At 41.8% G+C, this 18,160-nt stretch overlaps 1 protein-coding gene across 6 annotated transcripts in view; it reads right to left on the bottom strand.

Moving 5' to 3' along the window:
- Nucleotides 1-18,160, bottom strand: part of LOC117503615 (MAM domain-containing glycosylphosphatidylinositol anchor protein 2-like) — a 325,073-nt gene that overhangs the window by 149,964 nt on the left and 156,949 nt on the right. For all 6 annotated transcript variants that reach the window (XM_034162876.1, XM_034162879.1, XM_034162875.1 and 3 more), the window contains exon 3: nucleotides 12,644-12,818. In XM_034162876.1, the coding sequence (XP_034018767.1) occupies nucleotides 12,644-12,818 (175 nt within the window). The remainder of the gene's footprint in view (nucleotides 1-12,643; nucleotides 12,819-18,160) is intronic.

Raw genomic sequence — 18,160 nt, 5'->3', positions numbered from 1 at the left:
TTAAACAGCTTAAGCCAGGTAAAAATTCTAACAATTTTGCATTTGGGTAATTCTATGATAACATAATTACAATCCCAGCAATTTTTAAAAAATGGTAAGTTAAAACATGGCCATATTTTGCTTCTGTTTTATTTCCGTTACCGTAGAATTGGCCATTTCCAATGTGATGCTCCTACACAAAACAGGTTACACAACTATGTCCAAGATATTTGCTGCACATCACATTCACTTTAAAGTTGAAAGTGTGCAAAAATGTAATTATACAGCAACAACGTGGCTACACTGGATGTGGTTCCCCTCCTTCTGGGTGCGAGCGTTACAGTGATCGTACATTTACTCAGCGTCCTGGCAGCAGTGCACGAACTGGACACTTGACGAGACAGGAAGTGGCGAATATACTGAACAAGTGCATAAAACCGGCGCATCTACTGAACAAGCGCCATCAGGTGCTGTTTGGACTCAGCGTTCCATCACAGACCTCATCCATAGAAGACAAATGTAAAGCGGACAGACTTTCTCGTGTCGGACAGTACACCGTACGCTGCTGCACGACCAACCGTCGCGCCCGTCAACACAAATTTAATGTTTGATGTGTAGGTGTGAGTCCCATTCTGGCTGGAGAAGCGGGGAGTTTATGTACATGCTTCGACTTGGGGCCCCGACGGGTAGCAGCTATTTTTGTTTCCAGTCACATGCATGAGAGCACGAGGGCATGCACGTTCACACATCGCAAATCAAGATAAACACTGCAAAGCGTGATTGAAGCTCAAACCGTATCCCATCTGCTGAGAAGCAAACACACTCAGCAGTGTCCTCGTTAACAAATATCTGGCAACTTGCACTGGCAGCGTGGACCGAGGACCGTGTTAAGTCCTGAAACAGAGAAATGCTGCTGATGACAGATTATATTTCTATTTATTTTTGATCATTATAGCCAGACTTATCAAGAATGTGCAAGTACTGACCTCACACGAGCTTATCGACAAACTTTAAAAAGGTTTTTTTAACTATGGGTGCATTTTGCCTTCAATAAATCTGTGTATTTTCAATGTATTCCAAAGTCGTTCTTTATCCAACCGTGTACAGTAATTGCTGATGTGGTCAGAGTAGTTTCAAGACGGAATATTACATTTTTCCCTTTCTGCTGAAGCCATTCTTTTTGAGACTCCAAGTTAACTTAAGAAAATATACCATGTGTGCAGCATCAGCAATCACAGTTTTTTCATCAGTATAACATACTACAGGGAATCAGGAGGATAAAAACTAAATAATAGTTTGACTTGGGTGATAATTTTCAATTTTGTGCTTGCTACTTGAAATGGAAAGGAGGTGGTGCCACAGGACAAATGCATTGCTTGATTGGGACTTTGTGGGCGTGTCTCACAGTGCTGGCAACACTTCATATTCAGATGCGTCATAGAGGTACAAAATGAGCCTAAATTTTGCATATGCTGGGGAAATATCTACATGCACATCTACATGAATTGTGGTTGAGAAATGAATGAATTATTTTGAGATGACTTTGTTGAACCTTATGTACCTACCCATTCAAAAAATGCAAGTTTTATCAGTGTAGCAAAGCTCGTTTTGAAAGTGTTATACAATTACTATTATTGTTATTATTATTGTAAGTCATAAAACTGATATGCACTTAAAAGGCTTATTTCTCTTGCATTTTGTTCATAAATTTGGGAATATCTGGGTCAATGAGCAGCACTTCACTGTTACTATAATCATCCATGCACCCAAATGGTGTGTCAGGTACAGAGAATCTGGTATAAAGTATCTCAAAGTGATACTTGAGTGAAAGTACAAGTATCTTACCATAAAATGACTTTGGTAAAAGTTAAAGTCTCCTTTAAAATATTACTTGAGTAAAAGTCTTAAAGTATCTAAGATTTACTGAAAGAAATCCAGTGTGGTGTCTGGAGGAACCAGGAGGGGGCCTCAGCCTCTATAAAAGGCTGGATCCACCTCTGGCAGAGCAGATAGTGTTAGGATGAGTCCTGTTCTTTTTCTGAAGACCACGCAGTTTTTTCCTGGAAGACTCACACACACTTTTCTGTTAAGCACAGCAGCAAGGCTCTTGTGAAACAGAACAGTCATTTATAGCTACACAGTTGTGCCAAATTTAAGGAAAAGTAAAAAAACTTTCCAAGCATCACCACCACCAACCACTGCAAAGCAACTAAATGCAGCGATCTTCGCATTCTTGAATTTAAAAGGCAGAGCTGCTTTTACAGTAAGATAAGTAAAATGATAGACACATCAGCTCATTTTGTCTGAAATTTTCCCCTTACGTGTGTTAACTCCGATCATGCACTGTACTCCAGTGTATGTGTGTGCGCTTCAGTGTGTGCGCTTTTGGTGTTGAAAGCGCATATGGTTTTCACCCTCCACCCTCTACAGTCTCTACAGTCACAGAACTGCCTTGGGTCTTGGGCAGACCACCGGTTTGTCCCCACATCTGCAGCCAGGTGAAGCGTGGGTGTCCCCTTGGCCTTCTCCAATCAATGAAGTCCTCAACTCTCAGGCACCTATGTATGTGCTGGATCACACACACAGAATCACGCTACATGGCCAAAGTGTCAAATGTGATGCCTTCTTGCAATGCAAGTGACACTCCACATCTTAGTCTCTCTAAGTAACATCTAGTTTGATACAAAGTCATTTCAGTGGTACGTCCAAAGAAGAGTTGTCACCTTAGGTTAGTCTCACAACCATACACCAAGACAGGAAGAACCAGGACCAAAAAACAAACACCCCTGTACAGTGACCTCATGACTCATGAGTCACTTCCGTGGTGTCTCGCAATCTCAAAGACTGAGACCAGAAACATGAATGACACTGCAGAGATAAGTGAATGTCTCTACAAGTTGGACACTTTCATCACATACAGATACACTTCTGATTGCCGAGTCTAGAAAGTCGTTAAATACCTGGATCTTAGTCCTGATCCAGTCCAATCACAAATCCACATGCTTTGATCCCTCATTCTCCAGCTTCAGTTGGGGCAGCCATGGATTCAGGAGGTGTTAGCGGGTGAGAGTAGTCCTCCATATCCCCACCTAGTCCTCTCGCTACATTCTGACTACACATACTTTTGGCACTTACCACATTCCTGCTGGTATTACACTCTTAGCACACACCAGTCTTCAATTATAAATTACTCGAGCCACTGAATCCGAAGATGGAGTAACTTTTGCTTTAACTTGTTGCCTTTTCCGGGGGATATCTCCCCTTGCTCACTTTGTTGCCGAATCTGTTTTAGATATATTGTGCTGGTGACGGTCAATGAACTGTTTAAGCCTGCAATAAAGTGCCCCAACAGAACTCTTAAGCCCTTCCCAATCAGTCACTCAGTGAAACATTAGACGGTGCAGCAAAATTAATGCAGCTGAAATTAAATGAAAGCACTGAAAAGGCTGCCCGTTGGAAAAAGGAGGGAGCGTCTTAAGCTCAAAATCGATCAGTGTAGGAGTTGGGCTAGGTTCTTTATTAACTTTGCAGAGCAGCTTCCCTACAGGCCTCACTGCAGACAAACACAACTGAGGTGTCAGCAGGTATAAAATGTGCTTAGATGGACTTCTGAGCTTTGTAAATACGTTAGCGTTGAGTTGGCTATATAGCCAATATCAGCTCCTGTGGGCTGGACAGGTCAGTTATTACCTTTAATTACCCTCCTCTGCTGTCGTCTGCCGCTCACGGTCAGCTTGGAGGAAAGTAAACTTTTCTGCTTTGTATGTCTGTGTTATTGAATCTCAAATTCCTTAATGTAGCTGTCAATTACAAAACATCAGTAAAATCATGAATGGACAACAAAGGACAAATGTGTGTCCATTTGTCCTTTGTTGTCCATTGATGAATTGGCACAGTAAGAATGGGCGCAGTGGTCTTAAATCTGGACCCTTCTGCTTTAGAAACCACCATGCTGCCCCCCTGAGTCCTGTTGGTGCTGACGTTCATGGATGGATTCTGTAGTATCCCTCCCTGGATACACCAGACTGACTCGAGCTACTTCCCCAGCCAAAAGTGGTTCCCATTTACAGCTGGGTAGGCTTGGACAAAGTAGATTAAATCTCTTGTCTAAGGGCACAGTTAAGTAGCATGAGTAAGATTCTGACTTAAGTCGACATATTGGCAGGCCAGCTCCTTATCCACTGAGCTGCTAACTCAAAATCTTCGACATGCCCTCTATGTTATAGGAAATATTGAAAAATAAAAGATAAAAGAAAGATTACTTCAATTTCTACAGTATTTGAATGTCTAATCCTACACTTATATTTATCTGCATATTGTAGCAATAGGCCAAAATGTCCTAGGGCTAAAATGACAGAGGCCTAAACGTCCTAGGGCTGAAATGGCTGAGGCCAAAATGTCGTAGAGCCAAACTGACTGAGGCCAGAACATCATATGGGTGAAATGACCAAAGTCAAAATGTCCTAGGGCCAAAATGACTGAGGCCAAAATGTCCTAGGGCTGAAATGGCTGAGGCCAAAACTTCCTATAGCCAAACTCACTGAGGCCAGAACATCCTATGGGTGAAATGACCAAAGCCAAAAAGTCCTAGGGCTGAAATGGCTGAGGCCAAAACATCCTAGAGCCAAACTGAATGAGGCCAGAACATCCTATGGGTGAAATGACCAAAGCCAAAATATCCTAGGGCCAAAATGCCTAAGGCCAAAAGGTCCTAGGGCTGAAATGGCTGAAGCCAAAACATCCTAGAGCCAAACTGACTGAGGCCAGAACATCTTATGGGTGAAATGACCAAAGCCTAAATATCCTAGGGCCAAAATAACTGAGGCCAAAATGTCTTATGGCCAAAATGGCTGAAGCCAAAACACCTTAGGGCCAAAGTGTCTAAAGCCAAGATGCCCCAGGACTGAAATGACAAGGCCAAAACATGCTAGGGCCAAAATGTCCGGCCACTCCACCCAAGTGTGTATTGCCTGAAAATGAAAAGAGGCATGCCCAACCCCATGGAACAGAGAGACAGCTATTACCTAAAATACTATTCAGATTTTTGAAATTGTAGTATGATCACAGACAGGTAGACAACACCTGGAATTATCAGCAAACATAGCTCAAATACCATTTTTGTTGTTGTTGTTCTTCTTCTTCTTATTGGGCTGTCCAGCTCCAAAACACCATTTGAATGTGAATTAGAAACCCTAGTTGCAAACCTCTTTAAAATAAAATGTACTGCAGACGAGGGCCATCAATTAAACCGGCCCCTCTGGGAAAACTATAACACTGCTCAGGAGAAATAATGTGCTTCTGCTGCATGCGCAATGTAACATAATGCTATCTCAGGAAGAAAAGACATATTGTGGTGCAAGGCCAGATGCAAGGACACCACACACTTAGAATTTGAAATGCAACGGTGTGATAAACATCTAAATTCTCCTCTTTATTCTATTCAGGGAGGTTATTTTCCATGCAACCTCTTTTGCTTTCATTATCTCACCTTTACTGATTCAAACATCCCCAAAACAATTATGATTTATTTAACGGAACTCCAGAAACTCTCAACTGTATTTGATTAGTGCATAATGATGCACAGAGCGTGTAATCATTAGCTTTGTGTGGCACAGCTTGAAACATTTTAACCTCAAAATGCCAGTTGATGAAGCTCACTGAAAAATTGTGCACTGATTATTCTCAGGTTTGTCTCCAGCATGGTGTCTGGCTTCATTCCCGCAGCAAGTCTTCCAACTCTTTAGTGCAGCCAAGGAGAAACTGTGCACGGAGGGAGTGCGCATCAGCCCATCAGTCCTCCGGTAAGACCTTCACAAGCTTCCGAACAAGTTTCAATTCCACAGCCTCTGCCTGTGTCAGTCCAAATAAGCAGCTACAAGGATGTGGCTCACACTCGGAGAGGTGAGAATGAGACAGCGAGGGGGTTGGTGCAGACCTTCCTTTAACACACCTGCTCAGGCTGTGACAGGCTGACAGCTGAGATTGGCAAATTGCAATTGAATTTTTCAGACTCCTGAATCAAAAAGGGTTTCTCTTCCTTTGCAATTCCTGCTGCGTCTGCCTGCATGTCAGCCAGTGTTTGGAAGAGTATTACTGATAAAACTCAAGGCTGAAGGGTTAACATTAAATTTAAAAAAATGACATTTACAATTGTATGTAAAATGTGCATCTGAAGTATGCACATACTAGTATCAGTTGCTTTGTGAAGGATTTCTGGAACAGGTGACATACCCAAGACGCTTTGTACAAATGTTGATGAGCTGACCATTGACGATTTTTCTGCAGAAGGCTTCTACAAAATACAGTTCATCGATTTTAACCGTTGAACTTTGAAGCCCAAGATCAATAGGGCATCTTGGGGTCATCACGCCTAACATGCTACTCAAGCTTGGTGACTATCAGGCAACTGGGAAAGAAGTTATCAGGCTTCCAAAATACACTCCAGTGACCTAGACCTTTGACCTTTTAACTCAAACATGAATATGCATCTTGGAATCAATGCACATAACACAAATACCAAGTTTGGTGACAATCAGGCAACTGGGAAAGAAGTTATTGGGCTATCAAAATACGCTCCAGTGGCCTAGACCTTTGAACCTTTAACTCAAATGTGAATAGGCTTCTTGGAGTCAAAGTACATAACACAAATATCAAGTGTCGTGACAATCTGGCAACTGGGAAAGAAGTTATTGGGCTTCCAAAATATGCTCCAGTGGCCTAGACCTTTGACCTTTTAACTCAAATGTGAATAGGCTTCTTGGAGTCAAAGTACATAACACAAATATCAAGTGTCGTGACAATCTGGCAACTGGGAAAGAAGTTATTGGGCTTCCAAAATATGCTCCAGTGGCCTAGACCTTTGACCTTTTAACTCAAATGTGAATAGGCTTCTTGGAGTCAAAGTACATAACACAAATACCAAGTCTGGGGACAATAAGACTGTTAAAATAGAAGATATTGCACTTGAGATTTTTACAAAGTACGTTCTAGTGATTGTGGCCTTTGACCTTTTTACCCCAAAATCAATACATATCCTTGGGTCAGTATGCATAATGCATATAACAAGCATGGTGACAATCGGCTGGTGCAGCTGATGTAAATTGGCTCACAAGGGAAATGTTGCATGAATGAGTGGCTCCCCAACAAATAGTGACAGTGGTCCCAATGGGGGAGTGGATTTATTGTGATAAAAGCAACATTCAAAGAAAAAAAAAAAATTCCAAACCCTATATTTTCAGACTGCTACCACATTTCCACTGCTTGTTTCTGATTATCTGAATGATTAAATTACAATGTAGAGTTTGTGAGGAACTCAACGGACCCTTTAGTGTTCAGTGTCACTGAATAACAAATTAGAGACCAGAACATGTCATCTTCTCAACACTGGAAATTATTTATCCATCAATCATCCATGCGCCTGAATCATTTTCTCTGACGTCAGAACAGAAATGAACCATTATTTATTCCTTCACATTGATAACTGAGCCTTTTCTTTAATGATTAGCATTAACGATGGGTCAATCTGCTTTTTAAAATCATCTCCAAACACACAATAAAGCCACATCGGCATGAGGTGCTGCTGAAAAATCACAACTGTGGATAGAAATTTGACACAGAGAAACAAAATGAACATTTTAGCATCATTTTCCAGACAGGTCTGAAGGTGGATTTGCTCCAAATGATTGACAGCCTGTTATGGATGTTTTGGATGTGCAGAAGAATGCAGAACATTAACTAACATTTGATCCTGACTGATCCTATCCTGATATTTTGTGTAATACTTTGATTGATGGGAAAGCTCCAAATAAATAGCTATTATACTGTAGTTGTTATTATTAATAATAACACGAGAAACCCATGAGAAATTCTCCCTGAAGAGGGGGCGGGCCGATACACGAGCATGGCCAATATCATGTGTATATCAGAATGTCAATTTCAATAAAATGTCTATTTTCATCACAAATAAAAAAATATATCACAAATACAACTGTACAACTCCTCACTCAGGATTTAATGAGCTGAAAATGTTAATCAAAAATTATGTCATTCTTCTTCTTCTTTGTCTTTCGGCTGTTCCCGTTAGGGGTCGCCACAGCAGATCAATCGTTTCCATCTCACCCTGTCCTCTGTATCTTCCTCTGTCACACCAACCACCTGCATGTCCTCTCTCAGCACATCCATGAACCTCCTCTTTGGTCTCCCTCTTTTCCTCCTGCCTGCTGAATCCATCCTCAGCATCCTTCTCCCTATATACCCTGGGTCCCTCCTCTGCACATGTACAAACCATCTCAATCTCGCCTCTCTGACTTTGTCTCCAAAGCGTCCCACCTGAGCTGTCCCTCTGATATGTTCATTCCTAATCTTGTCCATTCTTGTCACTCCCAAAGAGAATCTCAACATCTTCAGCTCTGCCACCTCCAGCTCTGCCTCCTGTCTTTTGTTAGTGCCACTGTCTCTAAACCATACAACATAGCTGGTCTCACTACTGTTTTGTAAACTTTCCCCTTCACTCTTGCTGATATTCTTCGGTCACAAATCACTCCTGCCACCTTTCTCCACCCACTCCACCCTGCCTGCACTCTCTTCTTCACCTCTCTACCGCACTCTCCATTACTTTGAACAGTTGACCCCAAATATTTAAACTCATCTACTTTCACCACTTCTGCTCCTTGTAACTGCACTATTCCACTGGGCTCCCTCTCATTCACACACATGTACTCAGTCTTGCTTCTACTGACTTTCATTCCCCTTCTCTCCAAAGCTTATCTCCACTTCTCCAGACTAGACTCAACTTGCTCTCTACTCTCACTACAGATCACAATGTCATCTGCAAACATCATAGTCCATGGGGACTCCTGTCTGATCTCATCTGTCAACCTGTCCATCACCACTGCAAACAAGAAAGGACTCAGAGCTGATCCTTGGTGTAATCCCACCTCCACCTTGAATGAGTCTGTCATTCCGACTGCGCATCTCACCGCTGTCACACTATTCTTGTACATGTCCTGCACTACCCTAATATACTTCTCTGCCACTCCAGACTTCCTCATACAATGCCACAACTCTTCTCTTGGCACCCTATCATAAGCTTTTTATAAGTCCACAAACACACAATGTAACTCTTTCTGTCCTTCTCTGTACTTTTCCAACAGTATTCTCAGAGCAAACATTGCATCTGTAGTGCTCTTTGAAACCATATTGCTGCTCACAGATCTTCACCTGTTTTCTAAGCCTAGCTTCTACTACTCTTTCCCATAACTTCATGCTGTGGCTGATCAGCTTTATGCCTCTGTAGTTACTGCAGCTCTGCACATCACCCTTGTTCTTGAAAATAGGAACCAGCACACTTCGTCTCCACTCCTCAGGCATCCTCTCACTTTCCAAGATTTTATTAAACAATCTGGTTAGAAACTCTACTGCCATCTCTCCTAGACATTTCCATGCCTCCATTGGAATGTCATCTGGACCAACTGCCTTTCCACTCTTCATCCTCTTCATAGCAGCCCTCACTTCATCCTTGCTAATCTCTTTTACTTCCTGATTTACTCTCACTACATCATCCAGCCTTTTCTCTCGCTCATTTTCTTTATTCATCAACTCTTCAAAATATTCCCTCCACCTTCTCAGCACACACTCCTCACTTGCCAGCACATTACCATGTGCATCTTTTAGCACCCTAACCTGCTGCACATCCTTTCCAGCTCTGTCCCTTTGTCTGGCCAATCGGTACAAGTGCTTTTCTCCTTCCTTACTATTCATCTTCTTGTACAGCTCGCAATATGCCTTTTCCTTTGCTTTTGCCACTTCTCTTCTCGCCTTACGCCGCATCTCCTTGTACTCCTGTCTACTTTCTTCATCTCTCCGACTATCCCAAAACGTTTTCGCCAACCTCTTTCTCCTTATGCTTTCCTGGACCTCTTCATTCCACCACCAAGTCTCCTTGTCTTCCTTCCACTGTCCAGATGTCATACCCAGGACTGCCCTAGCTGTCTCCCTCACCACATCTGCAGTACTTTTCCAGTTGTCCAAAATTGCTTCCCCTCCAACTAGTGCTTCTCTCACCTGCTCGCTAAATTTCACACAACAGTCTTCCTCCTTCAGCTTCCACCATCTGATCCTTTGTTGAGCTCTCACTCTCTTCTTCTTCTTTACCTCTAAAGTCATCCTACAAACAACCATCCTATGCTGTCTAGTGACACTCTCTCCTGCTACCACCTTACAGTCTGTGATTTCTTTTAGCTTGCATCTCCTATAAAGAATGTAGTCCACCTGTGTGCACCTTCCTCCACTCTTATATGTTACCCTGTGCTCCTCCCTTTTCTTAAAGTAGGTATTCACCACAGCCATTTCCATCCTTTTTGCAAAACCAACTACCATCTGTCCTTCCCCATTCCTATCCTTGATTGTTGTGTGTTGGTGGGTGTGGCTGGACATTTTGGTGTTCTTTTCTTTTCTTTGCTCTCCAGGTGGTATGAAAACTGATTTGTCTGTGGAGAAGGTGCTGGCTGAAGAGTCCTTCACCCTCATCAACATCATGTGCAGCACCTGTGGATGGTGCTCACACCCTCATCAACATCATGTGCAGCACCTCTGGATGGTGCTCACATGCAACCTTAAAGACTTTCAGCTGAAGCAGATAATTAGATGGCGTTCTGCATTTAAGCCATGTGTGATTCAAGCAGAATTGCCGGGAACTCGACCTTGTGATGTTCGTTTGTGAGACGCTGAGGACCGTGCCTGGGTTTGACACATCGAGCCTGTGAAGCAGGAAGGGTGAGGGACACATGCTGTCAGCACACATCAGAGGTGATTAATTGTTTGACTACTTGTTGATAGTAACGGTATTTTGTTACACAGTAGATTTGAATTGTGATGACAATTGTGCAGCTCGCTTCTCACTGCTGTGGCGTGCGGACAAGTGATCCTCCACCTGTTGTGAGAAGCTGCTCATTTGCATAAAGCTTAAAATACAGACCTGAATGTGTTGCTGATGGTGTGTGTCTTTTGAAGGATATTGGTTGTAACTGCTGACTTACCTCACCTCTTCTATCCTTCGCAGAGAGTCGGTTTGTCGTGTCCACCTGGGGGGTGTTTGGCGGTAACAGTGAGTCCAGAAGCGCCGGGCTTCGATCCTTTTGGGCGCTGGAGAGCGTGCCAGCCTTCACTCCACCAGAATGACGCTGTTTTAGTTTCTACACTTTGTTTAGCACCAGAGGGTGACACAATAAATTGTTTTTGTTATTGGAACCGCTTTCTGGTTATTTTAGCGCTGGGTTCCGTCAGACGCAGGTCCGCTCCTCAACCCGCGTAGACACATAACACTTGATACCATATTCTACCCATTACTTCCTCATCACCTCTGTTCCCTTCACCAACATGCCCATTGAAGTCTGCTCCTATCACCACTCTTTCATGCTTGGGCACACTCTCCACCACCTCATCTAACACACTCCAGAAATCTTCTTTCTCCTTCATCTCACAACCAACCTGTGGGGCATATGCACTGATGATATTCATCATCACCCCTTCAATTTCACCCTGTCAGACACTCGCTTAACCTCCAACACACTTTTAACATACTCTTCCTTTAAAATGACCCCAACACCATTTCTCTTCCTGTCCTCACCATGGTACAACAACTTGTACCCACCGCCGATGCTCCTGCTCTTACTTCCCTTCCACTTGGTCTCTTGCACACACAATATGTCTACCTTTCTCCTCTCCATCATATCAGCCAGCTCTCTCCCTTTACCAGTCATACTACCAACATTCAAAGTCCCCACTCTCATTTCCACCCTTCTAATTTTCTTCTTCTCCTGCTGTTTGTGGCAACGTTTTCCTCCTCTTCTTCGCTGTGAAATATTGACATTGCAGTGTGCACGCTCCGACATATTACTCATAGGTTGAAGATTACTGGCTGCATCTACACAAACAGTTACATGACGATGGCCTGGATGCTCTCTGCAGGTTCAGCTGTGATGAAAATCAATAAAAACATTAACACTAAATCATTATTTTCTGCGATGAATGCGAATGAGCATCCTTCTTCAGGCATGCAGATATCTTAAAAATAGAGAGGGCGTGCTTGTTGTCGATGGCAACGTTGGAATAATAAATGGGTTTTAGGGCAATTGACATTCTCAGGAGAGCGCCGTGGTTGCTTTGGATGCTGTACCTTTGAATAACTGCAGTTTCATTTACAGCAAACATATGGCACAGTGCACAACTGGGTTGTAACATTTTATGTTTTTACATTAATTAGCACTAATTGTCCGTTTTGCACCTGTTATGTTTGACGGCTTTCCGACACCGAAAAGTGAAGTTTGACTTGAAGAAAAACTATAGACATTTAGAAATTACATCTTTGACATTCTTTAATTTGGTAAAATTTGCTTAGATTAGATAGAACTTTATTGATCCCTTGGGAAGACTCCCTCAGGGAAATTGAGATTCCAGCAGCATTGTATAGCAGCACACAGGGTAAGAAGCACACAGAGTATCAAAAGTGAAAGTGTAAAAAATAAATAAATTAATTAATTAAAATTTAAAAATAAGATTGTTGTGGGGTATATGGATAGAGTTTATATTGTTAAAGTATATTTTACTAAAATTCCTGAGGGTCACTCATCTGTATTATCAGTGATTTGCACAAATGGACACTTACAGTAGACGTCCACCCTGATAGACTTGATGGCAGGGGAACCGAGGCCGTTCTCCGCTTTGCAGTAATAGCGACCTCCTTGCGTCCTTAGGATCTTTGCAATGTGCAAAGTCTCGTTGAACACGCTGGAGTCCTGGAACCGGTCCGACACACTTCCGGCTGTTTTGGTCCATCGAATCTGGGGATCGGGGAGAACAGATCAATGCAATTTTTAGAATTCTGCTTAATTTCAATTCTTAAGACTAACCTCAAATGTGCAAAATGTAAGCATGCAGCCACAGCTTTCAAAATAGTACATTTTAAAAGAATTCATACCCATTGAACACCTTTGTAGTACAGAGGGGGGTTAAAGCAGATCACGACGATGCTAAGACAAATCATTCCTCTTCATGAGGGGTTGATCTCTTTTTTTAATGCTGTAAATTATGATCTGGTGAAAGGTGATATAATTATATCCTTCTGGGCTACTGTGCAGAGCAAGTAGACCTGGAATTGAATTTGACTTGTGCTAAATTGCCATGTTATTGCACAAGGTGCTTAATCTACATTGTTTTAGTTCACCCAGCTGTAAAATGGGTACCACCTTTGGATGGTAAATTTACTTGTGATGCACTGGGGTCCCATCTCGGGGGTGTGATGGACTCTTGCCCACTTCATGCCATGGAAATTGGACATGAACAGGGTCTATAAGGGCTTACCTAAAATACTATGTACTTTTGGGCTACTGTGAAACACGAGGAGGCCCACTCCCACGAAGATATTAAAGCCTCATTCTAAGCTCATGAATGCAGAACAGAGGATTATAAATGCTGCCATCCATTTCTGCTAATAAACACATGACCTCATCCCTAATAGGAACCAACCCATTTTGGCATCAGACAGCCTGAAAAACATTCAGAATGCCAAATAACAATGGCATTGATGACTGATTGAGTCCAACGTGCATAAAGAAAGTATTACTTTAAAAACAACAGTTGTATCCAGTTTTGACATTGACATTGCACACCATAAATTGTATACCATCAGAAATAAAATAAAATCTCTAACATTCTGATCTACATAGGATTGACCTCGTTGTAACCTGCTCATCCTGAATACTGCTCACAAACTGATGAGACCCAGTTAGCCTGTGGCATTGAGGGGTAATGAAAGGTGAAATAGCGTTACTCTCCAGCATGAGGTTGTAATTGACTCTCCATCATCTGCCTCTCCTGTCCTCATTAAAGCATGCAGCATGAGCAGGTACTGTGACAACTGTGGCCCCGGAGCCACACAAGCAGAACCACAGAGCAAAAAGCGAAGCTCCATCCGTCATCTATGGTAAGCCACAGATGGACTGGTTTTGCCTGCAGACCCTAAAACATTTTCTGTCCTGGCAGGGGGAGCAGTGAATTAGAATCTAATATCTCCACACTGTACAGTGATAGCATCATTGCAGAAACTGATAACATCCCATTATATAGATATAGCATCAAATGGAACAGGGGCAGCGTTGCATAGTGGGATTGGAAGATAGCAGGCATGGTGTTGTAGCTGTGGGGTTTTAGCCATGACAACGCCAGCTTTAAGCCTGAAGTTTGGTCTTTTTTAAACAGAAGGGCTGGAGGAAAATTAAAGAATGGGTGGCTCAAAACTTGATAATGGTGATCTAGTCCAGAGGCCTTTCTGAAGGCTTAGAAATCCAAGTTAAAGTTTATTTACAGTAGTGTTCAGAATAATAGTAGTGCTATGTGACTAAAAAGATTAATCCTGGTTTTGAGTATATTTCTTATTGTTACATGGGAAACAAGGTACCAGTAGATTCAGTAGATTCTCACAAATCCAACAAGACCAAGCATTCATGATATGCACACTCTTAAGGCTATGAAATTGGGCTATTAGTAAAAAACAGTAGAAAAGGGGGTGTTCACAATAATAGTAGTGTGGCATTCAGTCAGTGAGTTCGTCAATTTTGTGGAACAAACAGGTGTGAATCAGGTGTCCCCTATTTAAGGATGAAGCCAGCACCTGCTGAACATGCTTTTCTCTTTGAAAGCCTGAGGAAAATAGGACATTCAAGACATTGTTCAGAAGAACAGCGTAGTTTGATTAAAAAGTTGATTGGAGAGGGGAAAACTTATACGCAGGTGCAAAAATTATAAGCTGTTCATCTACAATGATCTCCAATGCTTTAAAATGGAAAAAAAACAAAACAAAACAGAGATGCGTGGAAGAAAACAGAAAACGACCATCAAAATGGATAGAAGAACAACCAGAATAGCAAAGCCTCACCCATTGATCAGCTCCAGGATGATCAAAGACAGTCTGGAGTTACCTGTTAGTGCTGTGACAGTTAGAAGATGCCTGTGTGAAGCTAATTTATTTGCAAGAATCCCCCGCAAAGTCCCTCTGTTAAACAAAAGACGTGCAAAAGAGGTTACAATTTGCCAAAGAACACATCAACTGGCCTAAAGAGAAATGGAGGTATATTTTGTGGACTGATGAGAGTAAAATTGTTCTTTTTGGTTCCAAGGGCTGCAGACAGTTTGTGAGACGACCCCCAAACTCTGAATTCAAGCCACAGTTCACAATGAAGACAGTGAAGCATGGTGGTGCAAGCATCATGATATGGGCATGTTTCTCCTACTATGGTGTTGGGCCTATATATCACATACCAGGTATCATGGATTGGATATGTCAAAATACTTGAAGAGGTCATGTTGCCTTATGCTGAAGAGGACATGCCCTTGAAATGGGTGTTTCAACAAGACAATGACCCCAAGCCCACTAGTAAACAAGCAAAATCTTGGTTCCAAACCAACAAAATTAATGCCTCGCAGATGTGAAGAAATCATGAAAAACTACGGTTATACAACTAAATACTAGTTTAGTGATTCACAGGATTGCTAAAAAAGCAGTTTGAACATAATATTTTTGAGTTTGTAGCGTCAACAGCAGATGCTACTATTGTTGTGAACACGCCCTTTTCTACATTTTTTTTTACTAATAGCCCAATTTCATAGCCTTAAGAGTGTGCATATCATGAATGCTTGGTCTTGTTGGATTTGTAAGAATCTACTGAATCTACTGGTACCTTCTTTCCCATGTAACAATAAGAAATATACTCAAAACCTGGATTAATCTTTTTAGTCACATAGCACTACTATTATTCTGAACACTACTGTATCTCTGCTCAGAGCTGCAACAAGAAATAAGCACTCTGAAAGGCAGCATCACACTTTCATCAGCCTTTTCCTCCCTCTATTTTATAGGATTAGGGAAGCTAATGTACATGAGATATTTTTGAATGAGTTATCAAGATGTTGGCCTCTATGTTCCACATGGTTCAAAAGTGTAAATACAGAGTATAATTAAGCTTATTTTTGCACCCGTGGTCTAAAAAGGTGTGATTGGACAAAGTGCATGTGCTGTGCCATCGTGTGGCAGCTTTGTCAAAAATCACAAGTAGAGTTGTTGAAGCAATCAGATGTGCCTTACACAAGTGGGTTCATAATACACGTGTACTCTAATGGTATAAACAACATAATCAAGATGAAAACAACCTTTATGAAACTTGACATTATTGCTTCACCTCGGGGAGCTTTGGTTGCACACTTTGAGGTATAGCACAGATCTGTTAAACCGACAGAAAACCTTACTTACATCTGCATTCTAACTCCGGTTCTTAACTGGGATAACAGAAGAGAGTCTGATTGGTTTATTGTATGTCATGCCCAAAGCAGCCCTAAAACTATTTAAGAGAATAAATGTGCCCAATTTTGTACTCTAATTACACATCATGTAAATTCTAAAAGTCCACATGTGCATTGGGCCTTTGCACCATATACTGTCAAGCTAAGCTGCTTGAGTTCAGTGAAACAAGGCTTGAAGTTTTACAAGTTATGGGCATAGATTAGATGGAACAAAGTTTATGAATTATGGCTCAGTCTCCTATAGTGCTCCAGATCCCCTGATAGAAATACAAAGTAAGGTACTTTATTGCAAACTCAGCAAAATTCACTTTCCTTCTATCCTATATCCCCAGTTATCTCCTTTTTTCCCTTTTGGTAAAGTGCTTTGAGCTTAAGGCGAGCGATTTATGAATACGCACATTGTTAGAATGACACTAAGAAGATGGTATTCAAACAGCTGGCTGGACTTTCAAAAGTAATACACTCCTGTTTGTTTCATGGGGCAGCAGACCACATTATTAGAGAGCTTTCAACTCTTCCTTTACCCTTTAGCTATTCTCACTCCCCAACTCATCTGAGTTTTGAAATCCGAGCACCTCTATCCACAGGAGGAGTCCTGAAGAGTGACTGCTGAGAACAGTTTGACCCTCCTCACTTGCCTTAGTTCAATGCAAATACTCTTGATCTGAGAGGAGTTTGGGGATTTTGAGCAGTATGGTAATTGGTCTTTCCAGCCCACTGACAGCTTGGTTGCAGGATTTCTTGGCTATTTTTACTATTCCCATCTCATTTTTTTGCTGAAACTCATACTATACCTGCAGGTATGTGCTGGAGAAGTCAAACTGGCCAATATGTATATAGAAAATGCTGCTATGTCAGACATATCTTAGTTTCATCTATACCTTTTAATTGTCTGGTAGTTCTGTGCCTGCATGGTTCCCATTCAAGGCTCATGGTGATTCCGCGGTGCGGTGGATGTGGTGGTGAGTCACACCACTGGATGGTCCCAGATGTGTCTTGACTCTTGTAATTGAATTTCTTTACTTTTGTCAAGAAGGTAAAGAATCAGACTGATTGATTTGTTTGGTTGTCAGCAATGTTACATAAAAACCTCTGGACTAATTCTGAATGAACCTTGGTCTTGCATGGTTGTGCGACTCCAGATCCAGAAGTGAATCCAGAATTTTATTTATGCACATTCAGCAAAACTGCAAGGAAGGTTGGCTGTTTAGTTGAAAGGAAAGCAAACAAACCAACAAAAAAACCACTCAATTTATTTCAATTTCAATTTATTTTCATTTATATAGCGCCAAATCACAATCACAGAGTTGCCTCAAAGTGCTTCACACAGGTAAGGTCTAACCTTACCAACTCCCAGAGCAACAGTGGTAAGGAAAAACTCCCTCTGAGGAAGAAACCTCAAGCAGACCAGACTCAAAGGGGTGACCCTCTGCTTGGGCCATGCTACAAACATAAATTACAGAACAATTCACGGACAAATATACAAGAAATGCTATTGGTGCACAGGACAGGAGGATCGCCAACACGAATACAACTCCCATGTCTGGATGGAGCTGCACCTTAAACAGAGAGAAAAAACAGAATCAGGCATCAGAAAGACAAAAAATACTATATAATTTGTCAGCATTAAACAACAAGAAAAACAGAGAAATACTAAGGTGATCGCCGGCCACTAGCCCTAAACTTCACTAAAAGACCCAGAATTTAGGTAAAGTTGAGGCCGCAGCCCGCTCCAATTACTAATAAATGAATTAAAAGAGTAAAAAGCATAAAACAAAACTGTACCAGTATGCTGCCATATGAAAGGGAAAACAAGTGCATCTTAACT

The sequence above is a fragment of the Thalassophryne amazonica genome, chromosome 21, assembly GCF_902500255.1.
Source record: "Thalassophryne amazonica chromosome 21, fThaAma1.1, whole genome shotgun sequence".
NCBI lineage: Eukaryota > Metazoa > Chordata > Actinopteri > Batrachoidiformes > Batrachoididae > Thalassophryne > Thalassophryne amazonica.
Note: the sequence above shows the minus strand (reverse complement) of the source record. Positions and strands in the feature narration are given on the sequence as shown.